The sequence below is a fragment of the Physeter macrocephalus genome, chromosome 2 (assembly GCF_002837175.3).
Source record: "Physeter macrocephalus isolate SW-GA chromosome 2, ASM283717v5, whole genome shotgun sequence".
NCBI classification, from domain to species: Eukaryota; Metazoa; Chordata; class Mammalia; order Artiodactyla; family Physeteridae; genus Physeter; species Physeter macrocephalus.
The window spans coordinates 15,700,310-15,723,589 of record NC_041215.1 but is presented as its reverse complement, the minus strand read 5'-3'; the positions used below and the strand labels follow the sequence as shown (position 1 = coordinate 15,723,589).

Sequence of the window (23,280 nt, the reverse complement as noted above, 5' to 3'; positions counted from 1 at the left end):
GTTTCTCTCCATTCAAGTGCTACAAGGATTAAGTCATTAGCCACTGCAGTTGCTGATGGACAGTAGTGCCTCCTGAGAGGAATTCAGGATGAAAAACAACATGAAACACTCTGTGCTTTAGGAAAACAGGCCCTTTATTTTATTTATTTAAATTTATTTATTTATTTATTTATTTAATTTATTTATTTTTGGCTGTGTTGGGTCTTCGTTGCTGCGCGCAGGCTTTCTCTAGTTGCAGCGAGCGGGGGCTACTCTCTGTTGCGGTGCGCAGGTTTCTCATTGCGGTGGCTTCTCTTGTTGCAGAGCACGGGCTCTAGGCACATGGGCTTCAGTAGTTGTGGCTCGTGGGGTCTAGAGCGCAGGCCCAGTAGTTGTGGCGCACGGGCTTAGTTGCTCCGTGGCATGTGGGATCTTCCTGGACCAGGGCTCGAACCTGTGTCCCCTGCATTGGCAGGTGGATTCTTAACCACTGCACCACCAGGGAAGCCCGAAAACAGGCTCTTTAGATAGTATATTTCAAGAAGAAATTTAATGAACCCAGATTCTTGGATCTTTCCATACATAGAAAAGCACTAAAATCATTAACTGAGATATCTGTTCCTTGTGAGTAGTAATAATCTTTTACTGAGATATGTGCTTAACTGCATGTATTCCCTAGCCAAAAATCATATATATACTGGCTTCTCCCCCTACCTCTTTGAAGCAGTCCCTTCAGAGCTACTGAAAGGCTATTGTTGCCGAACACAAGCTCATGTGCCTGAAGCACAGTGAGGCCAAACAAACCAAAACATTGGAGTTTGGAGCAGAGGCAGGTTTATTGCAGGGCCAAGCAAGGAGAATGGCTGGTTTATGCTTGAAAACTCTGAACTCTCTGTTGGTTTCCTGGGAGAAGTTTTTATAGGCAAAATTTGGGGGTGAGGGCTGCAGAGTTTGTGACTTTCTTCTGATTGGTTGGTGGTGAGGTAACAGGGCAGTGTTACAGGAATCTTGTGCTCCGCCAGAAGTTACCATCGTCTACTTGGGTGGGTGCCTTATTGGGGACCTTAGTTCGTTCAGAAGAACTCAAAGATATTGTTATGTATACCCCTTGAGGAGGACCAGGATCTTGCTTTAATCGCTGCTCTATAGTTTCTTGACTATTCCTCCATTGTTTCTGCAATCCCTGTTTCCCTGATTAGCAGCTGTTTGAATCTGCCCTTTGGAACTCAGGGAAAGTCTAGGAGGCTGAAGCCTTCATCCTATAAATAAGAAATGGGGGACCCAGAAAGGGTTTTTTGCCCAGGAGGGCCAGTTTCAAGTCCTGCTGTGACCTTTCATGACTCAGAAACAAGAAAAACATTTCTGGCAAAGCAGTCAGATTCTGGGTTGATGGTCAAGGTAGAGCTGAGCATTGCCTGTTGGATCAATAGGACAAAGAAGGGTCCACGATGTTGCCAAGGTTTACAATGGACATGGGGAAAGATGGGGTTGCTATTATTTGAAGTTGATAAGGTGGAGTCAGGAGTTTGATTTGTGGACTTTAAATGTGTCTCTAAAAAACCCAAGTGGAGAGAGAATATCTCATTCTGTCTGGCATTCAGGGTAGAGGCATGGGACTGTGGATGGAATTTTGACTCTTGAGTGTATACACAGTACTTAAAGAGGTAAGATTCAGTGCTACCACAGGGATTATAAGACGAAAAGAGGCCTGAGAACTGAGTCCCGAGGCACTTGAACAATTAGAAGTTGGAGGGAAATGAGCGCCATCCGCAGTTTCCACCGAGCTACCCCCGCCATGCCTGTCTAAACTCCAGAACTACATTTCCCAGAATCCTTTCCGTCTGTGCTTCCTGGTTAGAGGCTGGTTATGAAGTCCCGCGACACTCAGAAGGCGGAAGTGAAGCGGAAGCCATTACCCTCCGGAGGCGATTGCTGCTGTACACATGGGCAGAGGAGTGGTTCACCGCGGCCACTTCCGAGCTGTTGGTCCTCGCGGCAGACCAGACCTTTCAATGAGCTTCTCGTCCCTTCGGCGACAGCTTCCGTGACCTCTGCTCCCCGTGATTCTCTCCTCCGTGATGTAAGACCCGCTTTCCTCACTTAACCCTTTACTCCCCGCCTTCCTGAGGACAAGAGAGGCCCACAAGGCAGGGAGGGGTAACGGGGGACAGGGACCTGGGACCGGGAAGCCAGGTAGCCAGGAGGAGTGTGTTTTAGATCCTGTGATAAGGGGTATGAAACGCTAGTGATGAAGTTTAGGACCACTGTATTTAGCGACGAGGGGGAGGCACTGGTGATCTGGTCCAAAAAAACTGACATCTTGGGATGGGGACAGAAAAGTTCGGCCGAAGTGAATTCAGGACATTATTTGGGGGCGGGGGGAGGTGTGTGTGTTTGTGTGTGTGTCAGGAATTGGAGACCGCAAGGATAAACTACCTACCTTTTGCTTTGTGGTCAGCTTTGTCTAACATTAATAGGAGCACACTGGTTTTCTTTCTGTTAGCATTTGTCTTGAATACTTTTTACACTTAAACTTTTCGGTTATTTATCTTTATTTACTTTAGTTGACTCGTGTAAATAGCCTATAACTAGATTATAAAATGCACTTCAACATTGTTTAATTTGAGAATTAGTCTATTAATATTTATTGTGATTACTAATATTTTGCCTTGATATTTACCATCTTATTTGGTACTTTCTGTTTATTTTTTTCCCTTCAAATAATTCTTTTATCAGAATAAAGGACATATATGTCCCACAAAAATATGAAAACACAGAAAATTAAAAGAAAAATAAAGTGAATCTGCAAACCAGGCCAAGAAAAATAAGAATTCGAAACCTCGGAAACCTGTATTCTCCTAAACTGCGTCCTTCTCTTTCCCCATGATTTTCTTCCTGGATTTTACTGCTTATATGTTTTCTCAAAAATGTATTTATTAATTTTGGTAATTACTTGTAGGTGGACTTACACTAAAGTATTTTCAGAGACACCCTCTTTCCATATTGATGGAAGTAGCTGTTTTAATTTAGATATTTCCAAATATCTTGTAGAAGATTACATGCACCTACCTACCCATTCTTTTTCAGGTATTTTGTGACTTAAATTTTAGTCAGTTTACAAAGTTCCACATACCGGGGGTTTGTTTTCAAGTTGTGTTGAATATATATATGGATTTTGAGAATATTGGCGTCATTATGCCATTGAATTTTACAATTAATTAGTTATATCTTTTTAAAATAAATTTATTTATTTTTGGCTGCGCTGGGTCTTTGTTGCTGCGTGCGGGCTTTCTCTAGTTGCTGCGAGTGGGGGCTACTCTTCGTTGTGGTGCACGAGCTTGTCACTGTGGTGGCTTCTCTTGTTGTGGAGCTGGGGCTCTAGGCGAGCGGGTTTCAGTAGTTGTGGCACGCGGGCTCAGTAGTTGTGGCTCGCGGGCTTAGTTGCTCCACGGCATGTGGGATCTTTCCAGACCAGAGCTCGAACCTGTGTCCCCTGCATTGACAGGCAGATTCTCGACCACTGTGCCACCAGGGAAGTCCCAGTTATATCTTGTATAATGCCTTTCAATAAAGTTTTATGAGGATCAGCAAAAACAATTTAAGGGTTTGGTTTGTTGTTGTTGTTAGATTTATTCCTAGGAAAGTGTATATTTTCCTTTTGCATCACACACATTTTTTATTATTTACTTTCTTTGCTAGACAGGCTGAGGACTTTGAGTAGCGTTGAATGGAGTTTGGATAGCAAACTTGAATCAGTCCTGTTTTCTTTCTGACTTTAAGGGAAGTTAACTTGAATGTTTGCTGGAGGCTTTTTTTTTTTTTTTTTTTTTTTGAAAGCGTTTATTAGGTAAAAGAAGTCTCCTATTTCCTAATTTAAGAGTTTTTGTCTTGGACAGCTGTAAGCTTTTAACAAGTGAATTCCCCCCCCCCCCCCCCGCAACTACTTTGATATGTTGATGGAGTTCAGTCACCTTTTGAAAACTATGCCTGGTCTGTGATACGTTCTAGTTCTGTTTGTGCTTTGAATGAATAAGTGAAAAATACGACTTTCTCATTTACCTGATAACGTGGTGAATTAAACCAATTGATTTTCTAATGTTACATTAAATTTGCTTTGGTAAGATAACTAAATTGGAAAGGATGTGTACTATTTTATCATTTTTGGTTTCTGGTTGCTAGTATTTTTGTTTGATGATTTGCATCTATGTTTGAACAGCTTTAAGCTTTTACCAAGTGAATTCCCCCCCCCCCCCCCGCAACTACTTTGATATGTTGATGGAGTTCAGTCACCTTTTGAAAACTATGCCTGGTCTGTGATACGTTCTAGTTCTGTTTGTGCTTTGAATGAATAAGTGAAAAATACGACTTTCTCATTTACCTGATAACGTGGTGAATTAAACCAATTGATTTTCTAATGTTACATTAAATTTGCTTTGGTAAGATAACTAAATTGGAAAGGATGTGTACTATTTTATCATTTTTGGTTTCTGGTTGCTAGTATTTTTGTTTGATGATTTGCATCTATGTTTGAGTGAAATTGGCTTGTAATTTTCTTTTTCTGTTTCAGGTTTATTCCAGCCTCATAAAGTGGGGTGGGAGTGTTCCCTTTTTTTTTCTCTAAACTCTGGAATATTTTGCCTAAGAGTAGAATAACTTGTTCCTTTAAAAGGGAGTTTTACCAGGAAAAACCATTGGGGTCTGAATTTTCTTTGCGGAAAATTTTAAAGCTGTTGTTTCAGTTCTCTAAGAGTCATAGGGTATCCAAGTTCTCTATTTCATTATGGTAAGTAAAATTTCTTTAGGAATTTATTCATTCCATCTAAGGCTAAACTGTATAGTCAAAGTTGTTAATAATGTGCTTTTATTATATTTTTAATGTTTGCTGCATGTGTAGTGTTTTCTAGGTTTTCATTCTTGTATTTATATGTTCTTTTTTAAAAAAAAATACATCCTGCCAGAATTTTGTCAATTTTGTTTTTCATGAAGAACCACTTTATAATGTATATGTTTTCTATTTCATAACTTTCTGTTCTTTATAATTGTCTTCCTTTTACCTTCTTGGCATGTTTCTTTACAGTTTCTTACACATTGGAACTTGCACATCCAAAAGGATTACAGTGATAGTGTTTTCTTATACTTCAGTTCTAAATATTATCAAATATTATGACTTCTTTGGCATGTGAATTATTTAGGCCTTTTTCTTTTAATTTCCATTTCTGTGACGTTTTTCGGGTTATCTTTTGGTTATTGTTTGCTAACTTGCTTGCACTATAGTCAGAGACTGATGCCATTTTCTGAGACACACATTGTGCCCCATGTGTGGTTGGAGTTTATAGTTAGGAAATACTGTTTCATCTTGTGCAATCTGCATATAGTTATTGAATTGTCTGCTTGAACATATTATTGAGAGCTCTGGTAGTGGCTTTGTCCATCTCCTTAGAGTTCTGCGCCCCCCCCCATATATATATATATTTAAATAAATTTATTTATTTAACTTTGGCCGCGTTGGGTCTTCCTTGCTGCACGCGGGCTTTCTCTAGTTGCAGTGAGCAGGGGCTATTCTTTGTTGTGGTGCGCGGGCTTCTCATTGAGGTGGTTTCTCTTGTTGCGGAGCATGGGCTCTAGGCACACGGGCTTCAGTAGTTGTGGAACGTGTCTCTAGAGTGCAGGCTCAGTAGTTGTGGCGCACAGACTTAGTTGCTCCGCGGCATGTGGTATCTTTCCGGACCAGGGCTCGAACCCATGTCTGCTGCATTGGCAGGTGGATTCTTAACCACTGCGCCACCAGTGAAGCCCTCTGTCTGTATTTTGTGTTGCACTTAAAATAGTTTTGAGTGGAAGGTTTAATCAGTATATCTAGATTGCCTGTTGGAAATAGACATCTTAATCTGCCCTTTTACCCCTGGGACATTTCATCTGGTTGAAAGCTTACAGATAGTGAAGTACATAGAGATATTAATTTACAAATGTAACACATTTCTGGACTGAGAAAAATGGCATGCAGTGTTCTCACAACTATTGTTACTTTGTGTACAAGAGTAACACTGGTAGAAACAGTTCTAGCAGAGGCAGAAATATCACTCCATAAAAGTAACAAAAGAATCATTCTATCTTTAGTATTTACATCTGCAAATTCTGAATATATTGGGGCAGTATTACAAAATTGAATGTGGGGATTTTAAATCAAATATTGGAAGAATTATGGCCACAAAAGGAGAAGTCACAATAGAACAATTTTAAAGGGTAAAATGTGTTTGGCACCAAAAAACTGATGTAGGAGGCAGATCTTCTGTAACTGTGGGGAGCAAGGGTGAGATTAGGGTGAGGTATGTGGGCGGAGGCATTAACCCTGCACTTGTATGATGCTGAAAGCACCTCTTTGAATTTTGTACTCCAGCAACCTCTCTTACCTCCCCCTAGTGCTGGTCCTGGCACAGAGAAAAACAGATCCCAATGAGAATGGGCTAAGATGTGTTGAAATAGAAAAAGGAAACTGTTTTCACTGTGTTATAAAGGAAATTAAAAGAGAAATTAAACAATCTCAGTAGCTCTTTGAAAATTCTCTCTCCATCGCATTTATCTGTGCTGATATCAGTCTGATCATCGTGGTTTTGTTTCATGTATTGTGTAGAAACAGGAGTCAAAACTTCTTTAATAGATCCTGTAACTGTTCCTAGACTCCCCTGCTCCACTTCCAGTCACTTAGATGCTGAGGTAGTCCTGTTGCAGCTGTATTCAGGGTCACTGAGTGTAGCTCAACAAGTGGTATAATTGCTCAGATGAGAAACACTCCAGAACCTCGCTCTGGCCTCTAGTTTGCATTACCATGAGACTTTGAAAATATCCCCCAAGTTTGAAATTGATGTGAGTGCACTCTCTATCCAGGCTTGAACCGTTTGTTTACCTTGCCCCACGTTGCAGGCCGTAGTGAATGATGGGGAGCCAAGGTGTAGCTAAGCTTTATGGCTGTGTCCTAGCATCTGGGTCAACATACATCTCATAGGACCTGAAGGGGATCCCCCTACACACATACACCAAGATCCATAGACCCCCCCCTCCTTTGTGATCTTCCCAAGACCCCCAGGTCCGGGAGGGCCTTCTCAATCTGAAGAGAAATGTAGATCAGCTTATTTGTCATCCATTCATTCTTTTGCTCACTATTATCCGGTTTGTTATCTGAGGTACTGTTCCAGACACCTCAACAGTGAAAAAAACAAAGAAGTGGAAAATCTATCTGCCTGGAGCTTATTGTCTGGCTGGGCATAAGGGAAGAAAACTAAACAAGTAAAATACATAGTATGTGTGGGAGAGACAGTAATGCTTACTAGGTATTCTGTGTGCTGTCATACACTTCCCAGAATCCCTGGAACTAGCAGGGATATGTGACTAGTTCTGGGCAATGAGCTATGAGCATTTCAGGGCCAGAGCGTGTGTGTCAAGGTGCACAGTTCTCTAGGCACACCCTTCCCATCATCCATGGCCAGAGTGACCACGGATTTCATTTGGCTCAGATACAAGAGGCATGCCCCTGTGTAACTGGTAAAGTTTCACCACCAGCCAAGGTTGAACAAGTAACACGAGCCAGACATAAACTTCCGTTTCATTGAGTCACTGAGATTTGAAGTCTGTTTTTGCAGTAAAATAGAGCCTACCCTGACTTACATGGTATATTAAGTGGAGGTTAGTGCTTTGAAGAAAAATAGAAGAAGGAGTGGGGTTTAGGGATAGACAGGCAGAGGTTTGCATTTTGACTAGAGTGGCCAGTAAATGCCATGTCGAGACACTTAAAGTTGACTAAAGATCCGAAGCAGGAGAGGGAGCAGGTACACTTGAATGTGGAGAAGCACATTTCCATGTAGAGAACAGCAAGTGCAAAGGTCCCAAGGTGGGAACATGCCTAGCACAGGCATAAGGCCCAGTGAGGAGGATAGTGTGAGCAGGGCCAGCGGGGGCCGGGAGCCAGGAGGGGTTGTGGATGAGGCAGCAGGAATGTAGGGCTTTGGCTGAGTGAGATGGGACGCCAGCATGTTTTGAGCAACAGAGTGATGTGACCTACATTTTACTGGCAAAGTTCTACTTGCCGTATAAACTAAAGGACAGAAACAGGGATACTTTAGGAAGCTTTTGGAATGATCTAGGAGAGAGGTGGTGTATTAGAGTAGGTGGTGAGGAGTGGCCAGATTTGGGGTAAGTTTTCAAGGTAAAGCCCATAGGATTTGCTGGTGATTTGGATCTACAGTGTGAAAAAGGAGAATCCAGGATGACTTCAAGGCTTTTTGCCTGGAGCTCCTGGAAGCATGGAGTTGCCATTGAGATGGGGAGGTTGGCAGGAGCTCAGTGTTAGGTGTTTACCTTGAGGTCTTATTAGATATTGCAGGGGAAATGTTTACGTAGCGCTCATTTGCCCATTTCTCTGGCTCATGTTGCCTGAGGCAAGTACCAAGGAGTGGAGAGTGGCATCCACTGTAAATGAACAGTTTACAGTTTAAATCGCCAACGGACGTTTTGTTTTATGATAAAAATAATGGTGTTTTAGGGTGAACATTTATCGAGCACATACAATCCCATAATCCAGTGTTATAACCTCCAGTTTCCAGATGAGAAAGCAAGTTTAGTGAACCCATTCTTTTTTTGCAGTATGCGGGCCTCTCACCGTGTGGCCTCTCCCGTTGCGGAGCACAGGCTCTGGATGCACAGGCTCAGCGGCCATGGCTCACGGGCCCAGCCGCTCTGCGGCATGTGGGATCTTCCCGGACCGGGACATGAACCCGTGTCCCCTGCATCGGCAGGCGGACTCTCAACCACTGCGCCACCAGGGAAGCCCCTCCTTTTTTTTTTTTTTTAATTAATTAATTTATTTATTTATTTTTGGCTGCATTGGGTCTTTGTTGCTGCACGTGGGCTTTCTCTAGTTGCAGTGAGCGGGGGCTACTACTCGTTGCAGTGCGCTTGCTTCTCATTGCCGTGGCTTCTCTTGTTGCGGACCACGGGCTCTAGGCGCTCGGGCTCAGTAGTTGTGGTTTGTGGGCTCTAGAGCACAGGCTCAGTAGTTGTGGTGCATGGGCTTAGTTGCTCCGCGGCATGTGGGATCTTCCCAGACCAGGCCTCGAACCCGTGTCCCCTGCACTGGGAGGTGGATTCTTAACCACTGTGCCACCAGGGAAGTCCATGAATCCATTCTTGAATGGAGCCCCCATGGGCAAGAAAGCTGGGCTTACAGCAAGGTGAGGTCACCTGAGGTCTCAAGGACAGACAGACAACAACCTTCATGGATGTGTAATCAGAACCTGGATGTCAGTACGGAAGCGAGGAGGGATTTCAGAGTGTGAACATGTGTGGGATGGGGGAGAGGAAGGCGCAGGAGAACCCTGACCCTTAGGGATCCTGGCAAAGGAGGAAGGACCACGAGCAGGAGTCTCAAAAAGAGCATTGCCATTGAGATGGGAGAGATGGAGGAGGACAACCTTGGGATGTGATGCATATTGGCCAAGAGCAGAGGTTCCCCGGGAAGAGGGAGAGAGGGGAGGTTGGTAGTGGGCAGGATCATGTATTGAGGAGATCAAGCAAGACAAGAATCAGGAAAAAGCTGTTTCCTGATTTGGTGTCAGGGGGTTCACATGCAGAGGTCACCTTGAGAGGGGACATGTGTGGCATTGGAATCAGGTTCATTAGCCCCTGTTTGTGACCTTCATCACATGACCTAACCCTTCAGTACCTGCCCCACTTTTCTCAGGATACTGCTTACCTCCTGGTGAAGTTGTGAGAATTAAATGAGAGTCCCTGGAAAGACTCAGGAGATACTTTGTGCGTAGTAAGCATGCTTATGTTGTTATTTGTAGCATTGGTATTGATGTTGGCAAGAAAAGTTGGGGAGCAGAAATTTGTAAATTGAGAATAGAGGAATAAGTGGGAGGTGAGGGTAGAGACCTTGTTCTTCAGTGACTCTGAACCTCTTTTTTTAACTTATCGAGTCTCTCCTCAGTAATCTGATGTTGGAACCCAAATCCTCTACTTGACAAAGGCAAAGGTTTGTTCCAAGTTCGACCTCAGAAGGCTTGCAATACCTCTTTAAACCCAGAAGGTGGCAGCACCTGATCTCATTTGGAGACAGGTACCATGGTATCTAGAAATGAATGAAAGATGGTTAACATTTGTGTATTTCCTCACTGCAAAAGGGGAAAGAGAAGGGAGCTAATATTTGTTGAGAATCTACTACGTCAGCTGATGTAGTATTCTTGAATCTCTGAGAACCCTCACTGTTCTCACACAGGTGGTACTTATCAAGTAAAACCATGCCCCCACTGCCACCTCCAAAGGGAGGAATGAACTCAGGCTTTGCAGTTAAAGAAATTAGAGCCCAGGTCTCATCCCTGCCACCTGCTATGCTATTTTCTGGCAGTTACTTAAACTCTCTGAGCCTGTTTGTGCACCTCTGATGGTGCTATAAGGCCCATCTGATTGGTTTTCTGTGGGGTTCAGGTAAACCCAACACTGGATTGTGCTTAACATGAGGTGGGACCTGGGTTCCCACCAGTGGCAGTGCTGTTCACTCTCTTTGTAAACTTTTCAAAGAGAAATGCAACTACTTTTATTATTATTACTTCACCCAGTTTCATAAGTTGTTCCCAAGAGTATTACATTTTTCTAATTGTGTTTTTTTGTTTGTTTGTTTGTTTGTTTTTCGTGGTACACGGGCCTCTCACTGTTGTGGCCTCTCCCATTGTGGAGCACAGGCTCTGGACGCACAGGCTCAGCGGCCATGGCTTACGGGCCCAGCCGCTCCGCGGCATGTGGGATCCTCCCGGACCGGGGCACGAACCTGTGTCCCCTGCATCGGCAGGCGGACTCTCAACCACTGCGCCACCAGGGAAGCCCCTCTAATTGTGTTTTATTACATCTGATTTGTTCATATTTCTAGAAAATAGATAAGACTGGTGCTTGGTAACATTTAATTACAGCTCAAGGAATTAAACAGCTTGCCCCTTATTTTCCAGTTAACAAGCTATAAAATTGTGTTCTACAGTGTTTTACATCCCTACTCAGTTTTTAATTTAAAAAGAACATAATTCATCACCTTGGCAAGCAAGTGGTTTTTTTCTAGTGTATGATAAATGTGTGTGTAGCTAAAGAGACTGCAGATAAAGCAGTTTTGGGAGCATTTTGGCAACACTTACTAAAGTTTAGTCATAAATGTTGACTAAACATTTCACTATCTAGAAATTTGTTCTAAGGAAAAACTTGAAAAAAAAAACTGCAAAAATTTAACTGCAAATATTTCTTCCAAGTGTTGTTTTTCTACTTGTGAAATATCGGAAATATTCTAAACATTTTAACGTTAAGATCATTTCAATAAATTGATGTGCCTATTTAGAAACACTTAGAAAATGAAGACATTAAAATATCAAAACATTAATGAAAATGAAAATACATTATACAAATGGTATAGCTGATTCTGAATTTCATCTGCAAAAGAAAATATTCGAGAATATCCAGTATTTTTGACAAAGAAAAACTGATGAGTGACACGTTGTCCTAGATACCAGAAGATACTAAAGTAATGTGATTTTTTTTAACTTTTATCATTTGAACTTGATTTTACTATTCATCTATCCTTTTCTGCATTCAATATTTTAAAAGTAATTTCTATGTGCGAGGTACTATGCTTGGCAAATGTATAACTGAATCACTTTGCTGTATGTCAGAAATTGCTAATATGTATAACAAATCAGCATAAATTCAGAGAAGATTTGATAATCACCTATATGAAAAAAAAAAAACACTGCTAAAGGATTAATTCAGCCAAACAATAAATGACTGGGGTAACTATGACGTGGATTAGCAGTGATGGAGGTCAGGGCAAGATGTCCCAAAATATGCCACTTTGGCATATTGATTATTTTGAATTAAAGTTACTTAAGAAACAGTTGGCGTGAGAAGGACACTCTGACCCTTTTTTGCTACCCTGAAAGTAGGAAATAAATCTCCCGTGTGAAAGGCACCTTCCCTGTACCAGAAGGCAAAGAGACATCCTTATCTCTAGAGATAGATATGAAGTTCAGGGCTGAGAAGGCTGTATAAACAAAATTTGTTACTTCTTTACCAATTTACTACCTCAGGCCCAAACTTTGTCCTGTCAGTTCTTCACAAATTTATTGTTTCTTTGTCTGAAAGGTACAAAAGCTGCCTGCTTTGGTCACTTCTTTGAGTCTTATAGAGAATAATGTGACATTGACTGAGAACCAGACAACCTATCAGCGACCTAGAGTCTAAACACCACCCCAGGCTTAACATGTATACAGGTAGCTTGGTCTCCAGGTAGCTTGGTCTCTTTAGGAGTCCAAAGGTGTTTGAGATTGTGCTCTCTTGGTTTTGGTATCAGGGTAATGCTGGCCGTAAAGATTGTGTTAGAAAAATGTTACCTCTTCTATTTTTGGAAAAGTTTGAATAGGATTGGTGTTAATTCTTCTTTTAAGTGTTCGGTAGAATTCACCAGTGAAGTCATCTGGTCCTGGACTTCCCCTTGTTGGGAGAATTTGATGACTGATTGCGCCTGTTTATTTGTTACGGGTCTGTTGATTTTCTATTTCTTCTCTAGTCCATTTTGGTAAAGTGTATGTTTCTGGGAATTTGTCCATTTTATCTAGATTACCTAATTTGTTGGTGTACAGTTGTTCATATGGTATTCTATTTTTATTTTTTAAAATATTTTTTCTATTTCTATAATGTTGTGGATTTTTTTGGCCATGCCTCATGGCTTGCAGGATGTTTGCTGACCAGGGATTGAACCCGGCCCTGGCAGTGAAAGCCCGGCGTCCTAACCACTAGGCCACTAGGGAACACCCTTTTAGAGTCTTTTTAATTTCTGTAAGGTTGGTAGTAATGTCCCCATTTTTATTTCTGATTTTAGTTATCTTGTTGATCTTTTGAAAGAACCAACTTTTGTTGATTCTAGTTTTTCTGCTCTCAATTTCATTTATCTCTGTTCTAATTCTTTTGCTGCCTTTAGCTTTAGTTTGCTCTTATCTTGTGGCTTAAGGTGTAAAGTTAGGTTGCTTGAGATCTTTCTTCTTTAATGTAGGTATTAACTGCTATAAATTTCCCTTTGAGCACTGCTTTCATTGCATCCCATCAATTTTGCTGTTATATTTCCATTTTCATTTGTCTGAAAGTTTTTTCTAATTTCCCCAGTGATTTCTTCTTTGTCCTGTTGGTTGTGAGAATGTGTTGTTTCATTTCCATGTATTTGTAAATTTTCCAGTTTTCCCTCTATCATTGTTTTTTAGGTTCATTCCATTGTGGTTGGAGAATATATTTTGCTATTATTTGTCTTAAAATTGGTTGAGAATTGTGTTTGGCCTAATTTATGGTTTATCCTAGAAAACCCTAATTTTCTTTTTTTTTCTTAAGTGTAGTTCATTGATTTTCACTGTGCTTGTCCACTTTTTAATGGAGACATTTAACTGTATACATTTCCTTCTGAGAATGACTTTAACCTCATTTCACAAGTTTTTATTTGTTGTATTTTCATTTTCATGTAGTATAAAATATTTATTAAGTTTTCCTTGTTTCATCTTCTACATAAAATTATTTGTGTCTTTAACTTCCAAATATTTGAGTATTTTCTAGATATATTACTGTTATTAATTTCTAATCTAGTACATTTGCTATCTTTTAAAATTTGAGACTTTTTTATGGTCCAGCATATATGATCCAGACTCTATTGCTGGGTGTTGAACTGGAGAAAGTTAAATGATTTAGAGACATGTGGTGTAAGAGATAGAATTCATTGACTTTTTTTTTCAAGAGTTTTAAAACGTCTACTTTATTTTATTATTGAAGTATAATTGATTTACCATGTTGTGTTTATTACTGCTGTACAGCAAAGTGATTCTGTTATAGATGTATATACTTTTTTATTATTCTTTTCCATTATGGTTTATCATAGGATATTGACTATAGTTCTCTGCGCTATACAGTGGGACCTTGTTGCTTATACATTCTGTATGTAAAAGCTGACATTTGCTAACCCCAAACTCCCACTCTATCCCTCCCCCAAACCCCTCCCCCTTGGCAACCACCAGTCTGTTCTCTATTCATTGACCTTTTCTGCCCCCACCCCCCTTCATTTTCTACTTAATATCGGGTAGTGGATTAGGACCTGAGTACAGTGGTGCACTCTTTTAGTTTATTATATAGTTTAGGAAACAGAGTATAAAACAAGGAAATAAAAACAAGGGAGTAAAAACATAAAAATACATTGTGACAGGTTTTGTAGGAGAAAGAGAGTCAGCTAACAGAGAAAGCCAAGTTTTTTCATACGAAGATAATAACTTAAATTTGTAATGTGAAGAAGGTTGTGTGGATTTTTCTTTAGTTTCTAAGTGATGAGAGATGTGGAATGGAGCAGTTAAGTTGTAGCTTTTTTTTTTAAACATCTTTATTGGAGTATAATTGCTTTACAATGTTGTGTTGGTTTCTTCTGTATAACAAAGTGAATCAGCTATATGTATACATATATTCCCATACCCCCCCTCCCTCTTGTAAGCGGCCAGAGGGCTGGCTACTGATTCTCTTTGCTGAGCCCAGAAACACAGGCTCAACAGGCTTTTGTAGCAGATGTTCTTTGGTGGCTATTAGTAGGCAGTGAGAATATGATTTTGAATTCATATTGGATCTTGAGTGTTAGAGATGAAAATTAAGGGACATTAAGGGAAGCCTTGGCAAAGCACAGAGTATGAAGAGCAATAGGGTAAGGGCTGATTCTTGATCAAATTCAGCCTTTAATGGTGGAAGGAGACCTGAAAAAACCTGGACAGTATCAAGAGAAGTAGAGAGAGAACCAGGGAGAGAGTTCTATGGAAGCCTAGAAAGAATGATTCTCAAAGAAAATAGACACCAAATTTTGCTGAGGATCTAAGACTGAAATGCACTTACTGAATTCCATTGACACAGGATACAGGAGTAATTGTATTTTCTGTGAAGATGGAGATGATGGTAATTGACATTAGGTACACTGAATTAGGGAGATAGTCAGTGTGGACTGTCTTTATAAGCTTTTGCTCTGGAGGGAGGGCTAAGTGTAGTCGAGGCAGATCTGAAGAGGTTGGCTTTAGAAGGGAGGGAGGGCAGACATCTTACTGGTAATAGTCATAGGTCAGTTGTGGGAGGAATTTTTGTGTAACTAGAGACATGAAAGTAAGAAAGACTCCACTTAACTTTTTTAAAGTAGAGTATAATTTACGTTCAAGAAAATGCACATATCTCAGGTGATCAGTTTGATGAATTTTTTGATACGGTGTACATTGTATAGCCACTAACTGAAAAAAATAATAAAATATTTCAGTTGCCCCAGAAAGTTCCCTTTTGCTTCTCATTCTACCACCATATCATATTCCTGCAAGGAGGCAACCAACTTTTTTCCTTCTATTGACTTAAATAAACACATTTTGCTATTGACCTTAATAAATTTTATCTATTTGTGGAATTGGAGTTATAGAGCTTTTTTTTTTTTTGGTCTCACTTCTGTTGGTCAGCATTATAGAAGTTCATCCATGTTGTGTGTCTCAGTAGTTTATTTTCATTGCTGAGTAGTATTCCACTTTACATACCACAGTTTGCTTATTCATTCTTTTGTTGATGGATATTTAGATTGTTTACACTTTGGGGCTATTAAAAATCAGATTGCTATGACCATTTTTATATGAATCTTTGTGGACATGTTTAAAATTTTTCTCTTGGGTATATATCTAGGAGTGGAATTGCTGAGTCAAATGGTAGGTATACTTTTTAAGAAACTGGCGCATCGTTTTCCAAAGTGGTTGAACCATTTCACACCCCCACCTTTAGTATATGAGAGTTTGGGGTATGCTGTATCCTTGCCGCCATTTAGTGTTGATAGTCTTTTAATTTTGGCTGCTCTGGTGGGTTAAAATGTTATACCATTAGTTTTAATTTGCATCCATCTGATGACTAATGATTTTGAGTAACTTGTCATGCTTATTGTTCCTCACTCATTAAATTTTGTGACGTGTCTAAGTGTAGCCCTTGTTGAGTTTTTTTTTTTTAATTATTATTATTGTTTTGTAGGAGTTCTTTATGTAGTCTGAATGTGAATTCTTTGTCAGGTGTACGTACTGCAAATATCTTTTTTCCCCAATCTGTGGCTTGCCTATTTATTTTCTTTCTTTCTTTTTTTTAAAAAAATAAATTTATTTATTTATTTATTTTTGGCTGTTTTGGGTCTTTGTTGCTGTGCGCGGGCTTTCTCTAGTTGTGGTGGGTGGTGCCTGGGCTTCTCATTGTCGTGGCTTCTCTTGTTGCAGAGCACGGGCTCTAGGCACGTAGGCTTCAGTAGTTGTGGCACGTGGGCTCAGTAGTGTGGCTTGCGGGCTCTAGAGCTCACGTTCAGTAGTTGTGGCACACGGGCTTAGTTGCTCCACAGCATGTGGGATCTTCCTAGAGTAGGGCTCGAACCCCTGTTCCCTGCATTGGCAGGCGGATTCTTAACCACTGTGCCACCAGGGAAACCCCTATTTTCTTAATAATGTTATTTGATGACTAGAAATTTTTAATTTTGGTAAAGTCTAATTATTGATTTTTTAAAATGTTTAGTTCTATTTGTGTCTAGTCTAAAATATTGTTGTGAAACTCAATGTTGTTAAAGTGTTCTCTGTGGATTTTACTGTTTGGTGTCTGAGTTATCTCAAAAAGTTTTTTTTAATTCAAATTTTTGTGTATGCAGTGATAATGGAGGTCAAAGTTCCTTTTTGTCCATTAAGTTCTTGCAGCACCTTGTTTTTTTCCCTAATTTGAAGACCTAATTGGCTTTCTTAGGCGATTTATGAAGTGGGCAGCATCCCATCTACCGACTATAGAAGGGTGCTGTCTCAGCACTATTTATTAAAAAGACCACTTTCCCTAATGAATTTCTTTATTCCCTTATTGAAAATCATTTGATTATGCACGTGTAGGTCTATTTCTGTTTTGTTCCATTGACCTTTTTGTCTATACTTATTCCAACAGCTCTTCATTACTGTAGTAAAGTTAGTAATATGAATCTTCCAAGTTTATTTTTGTTTCTTAACATTGTTCTGGCTCTTCTAGATCGTCTGCATTTTGTTACCCATTTTAGATTTGGTTTGTCAATGTCTAGAACATAACCTGCTGAGATTTTGGTGATGACTGCGTTGTATCTGCAGATGAATTTGGGGAGAGTGAATACCTTAATAATATTGACTCTTGCAGCCCATGAAAGTGATATAGCTCCTCACTTATTCAGGTTTTTTATTTCTTCCAGCATGGTTTCACAGCTTTTATTTGGTTTATTCCTATGTGCTTTATATGTTTTATGCTATTATAAATGAAAGTATTTTTTAAGTTTCATTTTCCAGTTCTTTGCTGAGCTATGTTTTTTTAGTTGTGATTACTGTGAAATGAAATGCAAGATTATTTCCTGAAAGCAAGGGTCATGTAAGACAGTTTTGGGTTTAGAAAAGCTGGTGAGATTTTTACATGGTTTTGGGGAGATTGGATTACCACTTATGCTTTTCTTTAGTATAGATGCTCCTTCAAGGTTAGTGACTGTGTTTTGAAAGCTGCTGGTGTGACTGGGTGTGTGCAGACTGGTCTTTCCAAGTACCTTCAGGGAGGAAACAGATGGTTGGAATCATCCCAGACTGGTCTTCTGCTCATTGAGGGTATACTAGGTAGAGGATTAAAGGAATTTGGACAAAAATCTGTAGAAGTGATGGATCATGATGGATCTCTCAGCTGAATAGGTGGGACAGTGAAGAAGAATTTGCTGTTAGGGAGCAAGGTGGTAGAAGCCTGGGTAGCCTGGAATCCCCTCTAAGTGGTAGAGTTTATGTGAGAAGAATGTTGTGTAGGAGGTTTTGTCCAGAGGGCAAATTTCTGAATCATTGTTTGTGAAGTGAATCTGATTCTGGTGATGACAAGGCCTGGGCTGTGGCCCACAGGTGTGTATGTTGGTGTGGAGTCGGGGGCCAAAAGGCATTGGCGATCAGAGATGGACCAGTCCTCATGGATGCTGGAGCCATCCTAAGCCAGGAGGACTATGCCTTTAAGTTGAAGAAGTCTGGGGCCCAAGTGTTCAATGAGTGACAGAGTTTAACAGAATTGTAACTGGGGACAAATTACTTGAGAGAGTGAATCTGAATCTTACTTGAGGTAGGTCAGGGACCTCCACCACATTGCCTGGAGGTTTTACCTAAGCAAGGTTAAGGCCCAAGCTGGGACAAGCTGCTCCAAAGAGGAAACGCTGAAAAACAAAAGTCAGAATTGTCCTGTTAGTGGGAGAGGCAGAAAGCCTTTGGCTACACCTAGTAGTCTTTTTCTCATTTACTACAGATGCCTGCTCCAAGAGTCCCATGAGAGCGAGAGAGTAACTTTCTGGTGCCAGTGCCCTGCTTTCGTTCAGGCAAATTTACTATCATTCTCGCAGGATGGCAGCTCTTGGTCTGTCTCCCACATCTGGTAAGTTCTTCGGGTGATGAATGCCCTCAGAAATCAAGCTTCAGTGGCCCCTGCCCCTTCACTGAGGGCAAGGATGTGCACAGCTAGTGGGAGGGCTGCCAGATTAGAAGTGGAGGAGGATACATGAACTGAACGGGGGTGGGAGCGAAGTCCTGAGAGCTCCCCAAGTGACTGTGTCTGATTCAGGGTCTTTGTGAGTTTGTGTGAGGCAAGGAGTGTTTGTAGTTGCTATGTAAGGAGGGATACTGGTAATTGGTATCCCTGCGGCATCCCATTTATTATTTTGATAAGTCTGGATGAAGTAACAGCTCTATCTCAGAGCTTCTATTTCTTTACTCATAAGTTGAGAATATATATCATTATCTTTATGGCTACGTAGGCGCACCACCCTTTTTCCTGTCCTTGAGTAGAGCAGGGCTTCTCTGGCTTGTTGCACAACAGTGTGTGTGAGTGAGTGTGTGAGGGAATGTGAGATTGGGGCATGTGCACTGCACACATATCATTAGTGTGAGACCGTTTCCTGATCTGTGAATGTCAGGTGGGCTTTAATCCTCATGGGTCCTCTCTTCTCTAGCTATGTCCAACCAGGAGCCTGCCTATGTCCATGAGTCAGAAATTCCTCTTTCTTCAAAAGACCATTCCTGTCCCCAGGATGTGGAGCTGTTTGCATACAATGGCCTGGAGCCTCATACATCAACCAGTGTCGGTTCCCAGGTACACCAAGATCTCAAGGCCCCTGAGGGTGGAGGAGGCACTTCCCTAGAATGCCCGCAACATCACGTTAGGATTCTTTTAGCTCTTTATCCAGGCTGATCGATGCATGATCAGGGTGCAAGAGGAAGAGCCGGAGAAGTTGGTGAGGCTGTCCTGGTATCAGGGATGTTAGGGGAAATGACTAACAGGTGTTTCTCTCATAGTATAGCTCAAAGCTCTCAGGCCAGGTTTGGAGTGGAAGCAGGTTTGATCCCATGTCAGAGTTGCATTTGAAGCAATGAGATTATCTCATGAGATTTCTCATTGGAAGAGAAGACATCTGAGGACTGACTTCTAGAGTAAATGTTTAGACCCCAGAGCCCCGTATTGAAAATCCTGTGTTTAGAGTCTCTGCTGTGTAATCTTTAGCCTCAGCCACCTTTGAACACATACAGGCTGGGTTCTCACCCCAAATGTGTGTGGTGTTTCAGGAATCAGTGACTTTCCAGGATGTTGCCGTGGACTTCACTGAGAAGGAGTGGCCGTTGCTGGATTCTTCTCAGAGAAAACTGTACAAAGATGTGATGCTGGAGAACTATAGCAACCTTGCCTCAGTGGGTAAGGCTGGCGGCATTTCTTCATTTATTCGTTCATGAATGAAATGTCTTTGTTGTAAGTACTTGCTGTGACCCAGGAACTGTGTGGGGATTAGGAACACAGTTATGAACAAGCCGACCTGGTGCCTGCCCTGATGGTACCTTGGATATTGAGACCTGTCCATTGCATTGCCCTTGGAGGTTGTCGAGTGTGTCTGAGCTTGGGCATAGCTTTCTGAGTTAAGACGTCCTCAACCCTGGCAGTCCAGTGGTTAGAACTCTGAGCTTTCACTGCCAAGGGCATGGGTTCAACCGCTGGTCAGAGAAGTAAGATCCTACAAGCCGTGCGCCACAGCCAAAAAGAAAAAAAAAATCCTCATTCTTTTGAAGGGCAAAATGTGTGGGTATTTGTGGTTTTGTGTTTTATGAAAGCCTTTCACTGTGTTCCTTAGAAATGTGGCACCATCATTTTGCTGCTTCTAAGTCAGACTTGTCCATCTTCAGAGCACTGAAGACCAAAACACTGACCCCAGACTAATGGAAGGGGTTGTCCTCTGCACGATCCTCCCTCAACATGTGTCTTTCCCCGTGAGTAGGGTGTCAGGTGGGCAAACCCAGCCTCATCTCCCACTTGGAGCAAGAAGAGGAGCTGAGGACAGAGGAGCAGGAACTTCACCAAGGCCCTTGTCCCGGTAAGCACCAGGCAGACACAAGTGCTTCTGAGAATCTGCTCTCTCCAGTGATTGGGATGACAGAGATCCATGAGGAAACGTCACCCAGGGAAATCTGAAAATGCTCTTTCTCTTTCACTGTCCCTTCATCCTCTCACAATTCTTTTGGTCTCCAAGTCCCTTCTTCTTTAAATTTGACATGTGTCCAAATGGGTTCTTTGTCCCATTCTTTCCTACTCAACATTCCTGATCACACTCTTAATGTCATTATCAATGTCATTCTTTGAAGAGGTGCTTCTTAGTGAGTCAGCTTAAATTTCTACCCTTGTCATTGCCAAATATCTCACCTAGCCAGATTTTTCGGTCATTTTTACTCATGTGTGTTCTCCCCTTTCATATTCCCTTTCCTTCTTTAGGGTTAATATTTGCAAAGAAAGCCACCTCTGTTCTTGTCACCATCATCCCACCATTTTCTTTCTCCAGCAAGTTAATATTTTCCCAATTTGTTTCAGATTGGGAGACTCCATCTAAAACCAAATGGTCAATTCTTTTGGAAGATATTTTTGGGAAGGAAACATCTAATGGTGTGACAATGGTAAGATTTCCTTGGGATAATTCTGGATCTTCCATATTGGGAGAGGACAGGGGCAGCCTGAGTTAGAAAAGCAGCTCAAAACCAGGCAGGTCCCCAAGAGGAAACAGTTTCAGAGACACTGAATATTACCGATTTGGGGAAAACCCTAAAACCTGGCCCCAAACCTCTTCACTTAAAGTTCCAGTGAGTAAATATTTCTGTAACTGTGTCTCAGATGTTGAGTGTTGGGGCTTAATTTAGTTTTAAACAGTTAACAAAGTATATGCAAAAAGCTTTGTGAAAGTTATACACATGGAGCCTCAGAGCATAGCATTCACTTGTTTTCTTTGATGGAGTCCAAATGAGGCAGGAGCAGTACTTTTGCAAATTATGACATCATTAGTCATAATGATGCGCTTCTATTTATGCCAGTTTATGTAGGGATAGTCTTAGGAATGTAATGAATATGGGAAATGCCTTAGTCAACCCTCCCTCTTCATCAGCAGGAAAGCAGTCGGCTTGGAGAGAAATCCAGTGAATATGCTAACCTGTTAGACGTCTTCAGCATGGGTGCTCATCTTACTCAGCAAATGGGAAGGCACACTAGCAAGAGGCCTTATCACCGCCGGGACTGTGGGGTGACTTTCAAGAACAGATCCCATGTAACCCAACATGTGAACATTTACAATGGGAGGAAAATGCATGAATGTCATCAGTGCCAAAAAGCCTTCACCACGAGTGCTTCCCTTACACGGCACAGGAGAATACACACTGGGGAGAAACCCTATGAGTGCAATGCCTGTGGAAAAGCTTTCAATGACCCCTCAGCTCTTAGGAGTCATGCAAGAACTCACCTCACAGAGAAGCCCTTTGACTGCAGTCAGTGTGGAAATGGATTCCGAACCCTCTCCTCACTGAAGATACACATGAGAGTTCACACTGGGGAGAGACCTTACAAGTGTGATGAATGTGGGAAGGCATACGGCAGGAGCTGCCATCTCATTGCACACAGAAGAACACACACTGGAGAGAGACCCTATGAATGTCACGACTGTGGGAAAGCTTTCCAGCATCCCTCACATCTCAAAGAGCACGTCAGGAACCACACTGGAGAGAAACCCTACGAATGCACACAGTGTGGAAAAGCCTTCCGATGGAAGTCCAACTTTAACTTGCACAAGAAGAACCACATGGTAGAGAAAACATATGAGTGTAAAGAGTGCGGTAAATCCTTTGGGGACCTCCTGTCACGGAGAAAACACATGAGAATTCACATTGTAAAGAAACCTGTTGAATGTAGACAGTGCGGGAAAGCCTTCAGAAACCAGTCCATCCTTAAGACACACATGAATTCCCACACTGGAGAGAAACCATATGGGTGCGATCTCTGCGGGAAAGCCTTCAGTGCAAGCTCCAACCTAACTGCTCACAGAAAAATACACACTCAAGAGAGGCGCTACGAGTGTGCCGCCTGCGGTAAGGTCTTTGGTGATTATTTATCGCGGAGGAGGCACATGAGCATTCATCTCGTAAAGAAGCGTGTCGAATGCAGACAGTGTGGGAAAGCCTTCAGAAACCAGTCGACCCTTAAGACACACATGAGGAGTCACACAGGAGAGAAGCCTTACGAGTGTGATCACTGTGGGAAAGCCTTTAGCATCGGCTCGAACCTTAATGTGCACCGGAGGATACACACCGGGGAGAAGCCCTACGAGTGCCTGGCCTGTGGGAAAGCCTTCAGTGATCACTCGTCCCTCAGGAGTCACGTGAAGACGCACCGGGGAGAGAAGCTCTTCACGTCGTCGTCAGTGTGGAAAAGGCTCCAGTGACACATCTCTTCAAAGAGAAACACGAGAGCGCAGGCTGGAAGGGAACCTGGCAGGTGTAAGGAAGGCAGGAAGCCTTGATGAACTCATCTCACTGGGCACAAAAGAATATGTGTTAACTTGGGAGAAATCCAATTTGTGTAATAACTGTGGAAAGACTTGGGTTTTTCCACATCACTTTTGGAGATAGCGTGAGAACTCAAGATAGGTGAGAAAACATGTGTTTGTGGTGTGAAGAAGCCGTCCGTGTATGTTTAGCTCTCGACAAACGAGAACTTAGGGGGAGAAACCCTAGTCTGATATTTAATGTCAAAATGACTTAAGCATCACCTTGTACCTTCTTGGCACAAGAGTAAGCCCACCAGGGAGTATCTCTGTAAATTCCAAGACTGGACAGACCTTTCCTGGTCTCACTGTATTCCTCATGAGAGAAATCACACTGAAGAGAA

At 41.7% G+C, this 23,280-nt stretch overlaps 1 protein-coding gene across 2 annotated transcripts; it reads left to right on the top strand.

Moving 5' to 3' along the window:
• The first annotated feature begins 1,884 nt into the window (after positions 1-1,884).
• On the top strand, positions 1,885-22,935 carry ZNF317 (zinc finger protein 317). Of its 2 annotated transcripts, none has more exons than XM_007115795.4 (7): positions 1,885-2,059; positions 18,346-18,471; positions 19,046-19,185; positions 19,656-19,782; positions 20,357-20,452; positions 20,944-21,026; positions 21,512-22,935. In XM_007115795.4, the coding sequence occupies exons 2-7, from the start codon at positions 18,441-18,443 to the stop codon at positions 22,832-22,834; spliced, it is 1,800 nt and encodes a 599-aa protein (XP_007115857.1). In that variant the 5' UTR covers positions 1,885-2,059; positions 18,346-18,440; the 3' UTR covers positions 22,835-22,935. The 2 variants fall into 2 exon arrangements, with proteins under 2 accessions (XP_007115857.1, XP_007115856.1); XM_007115794.4 differs by having other exon boundaries at positions 21,509-22,935.
• Positions 22,936-23,280: the final 345 nt, after the last annotated feature.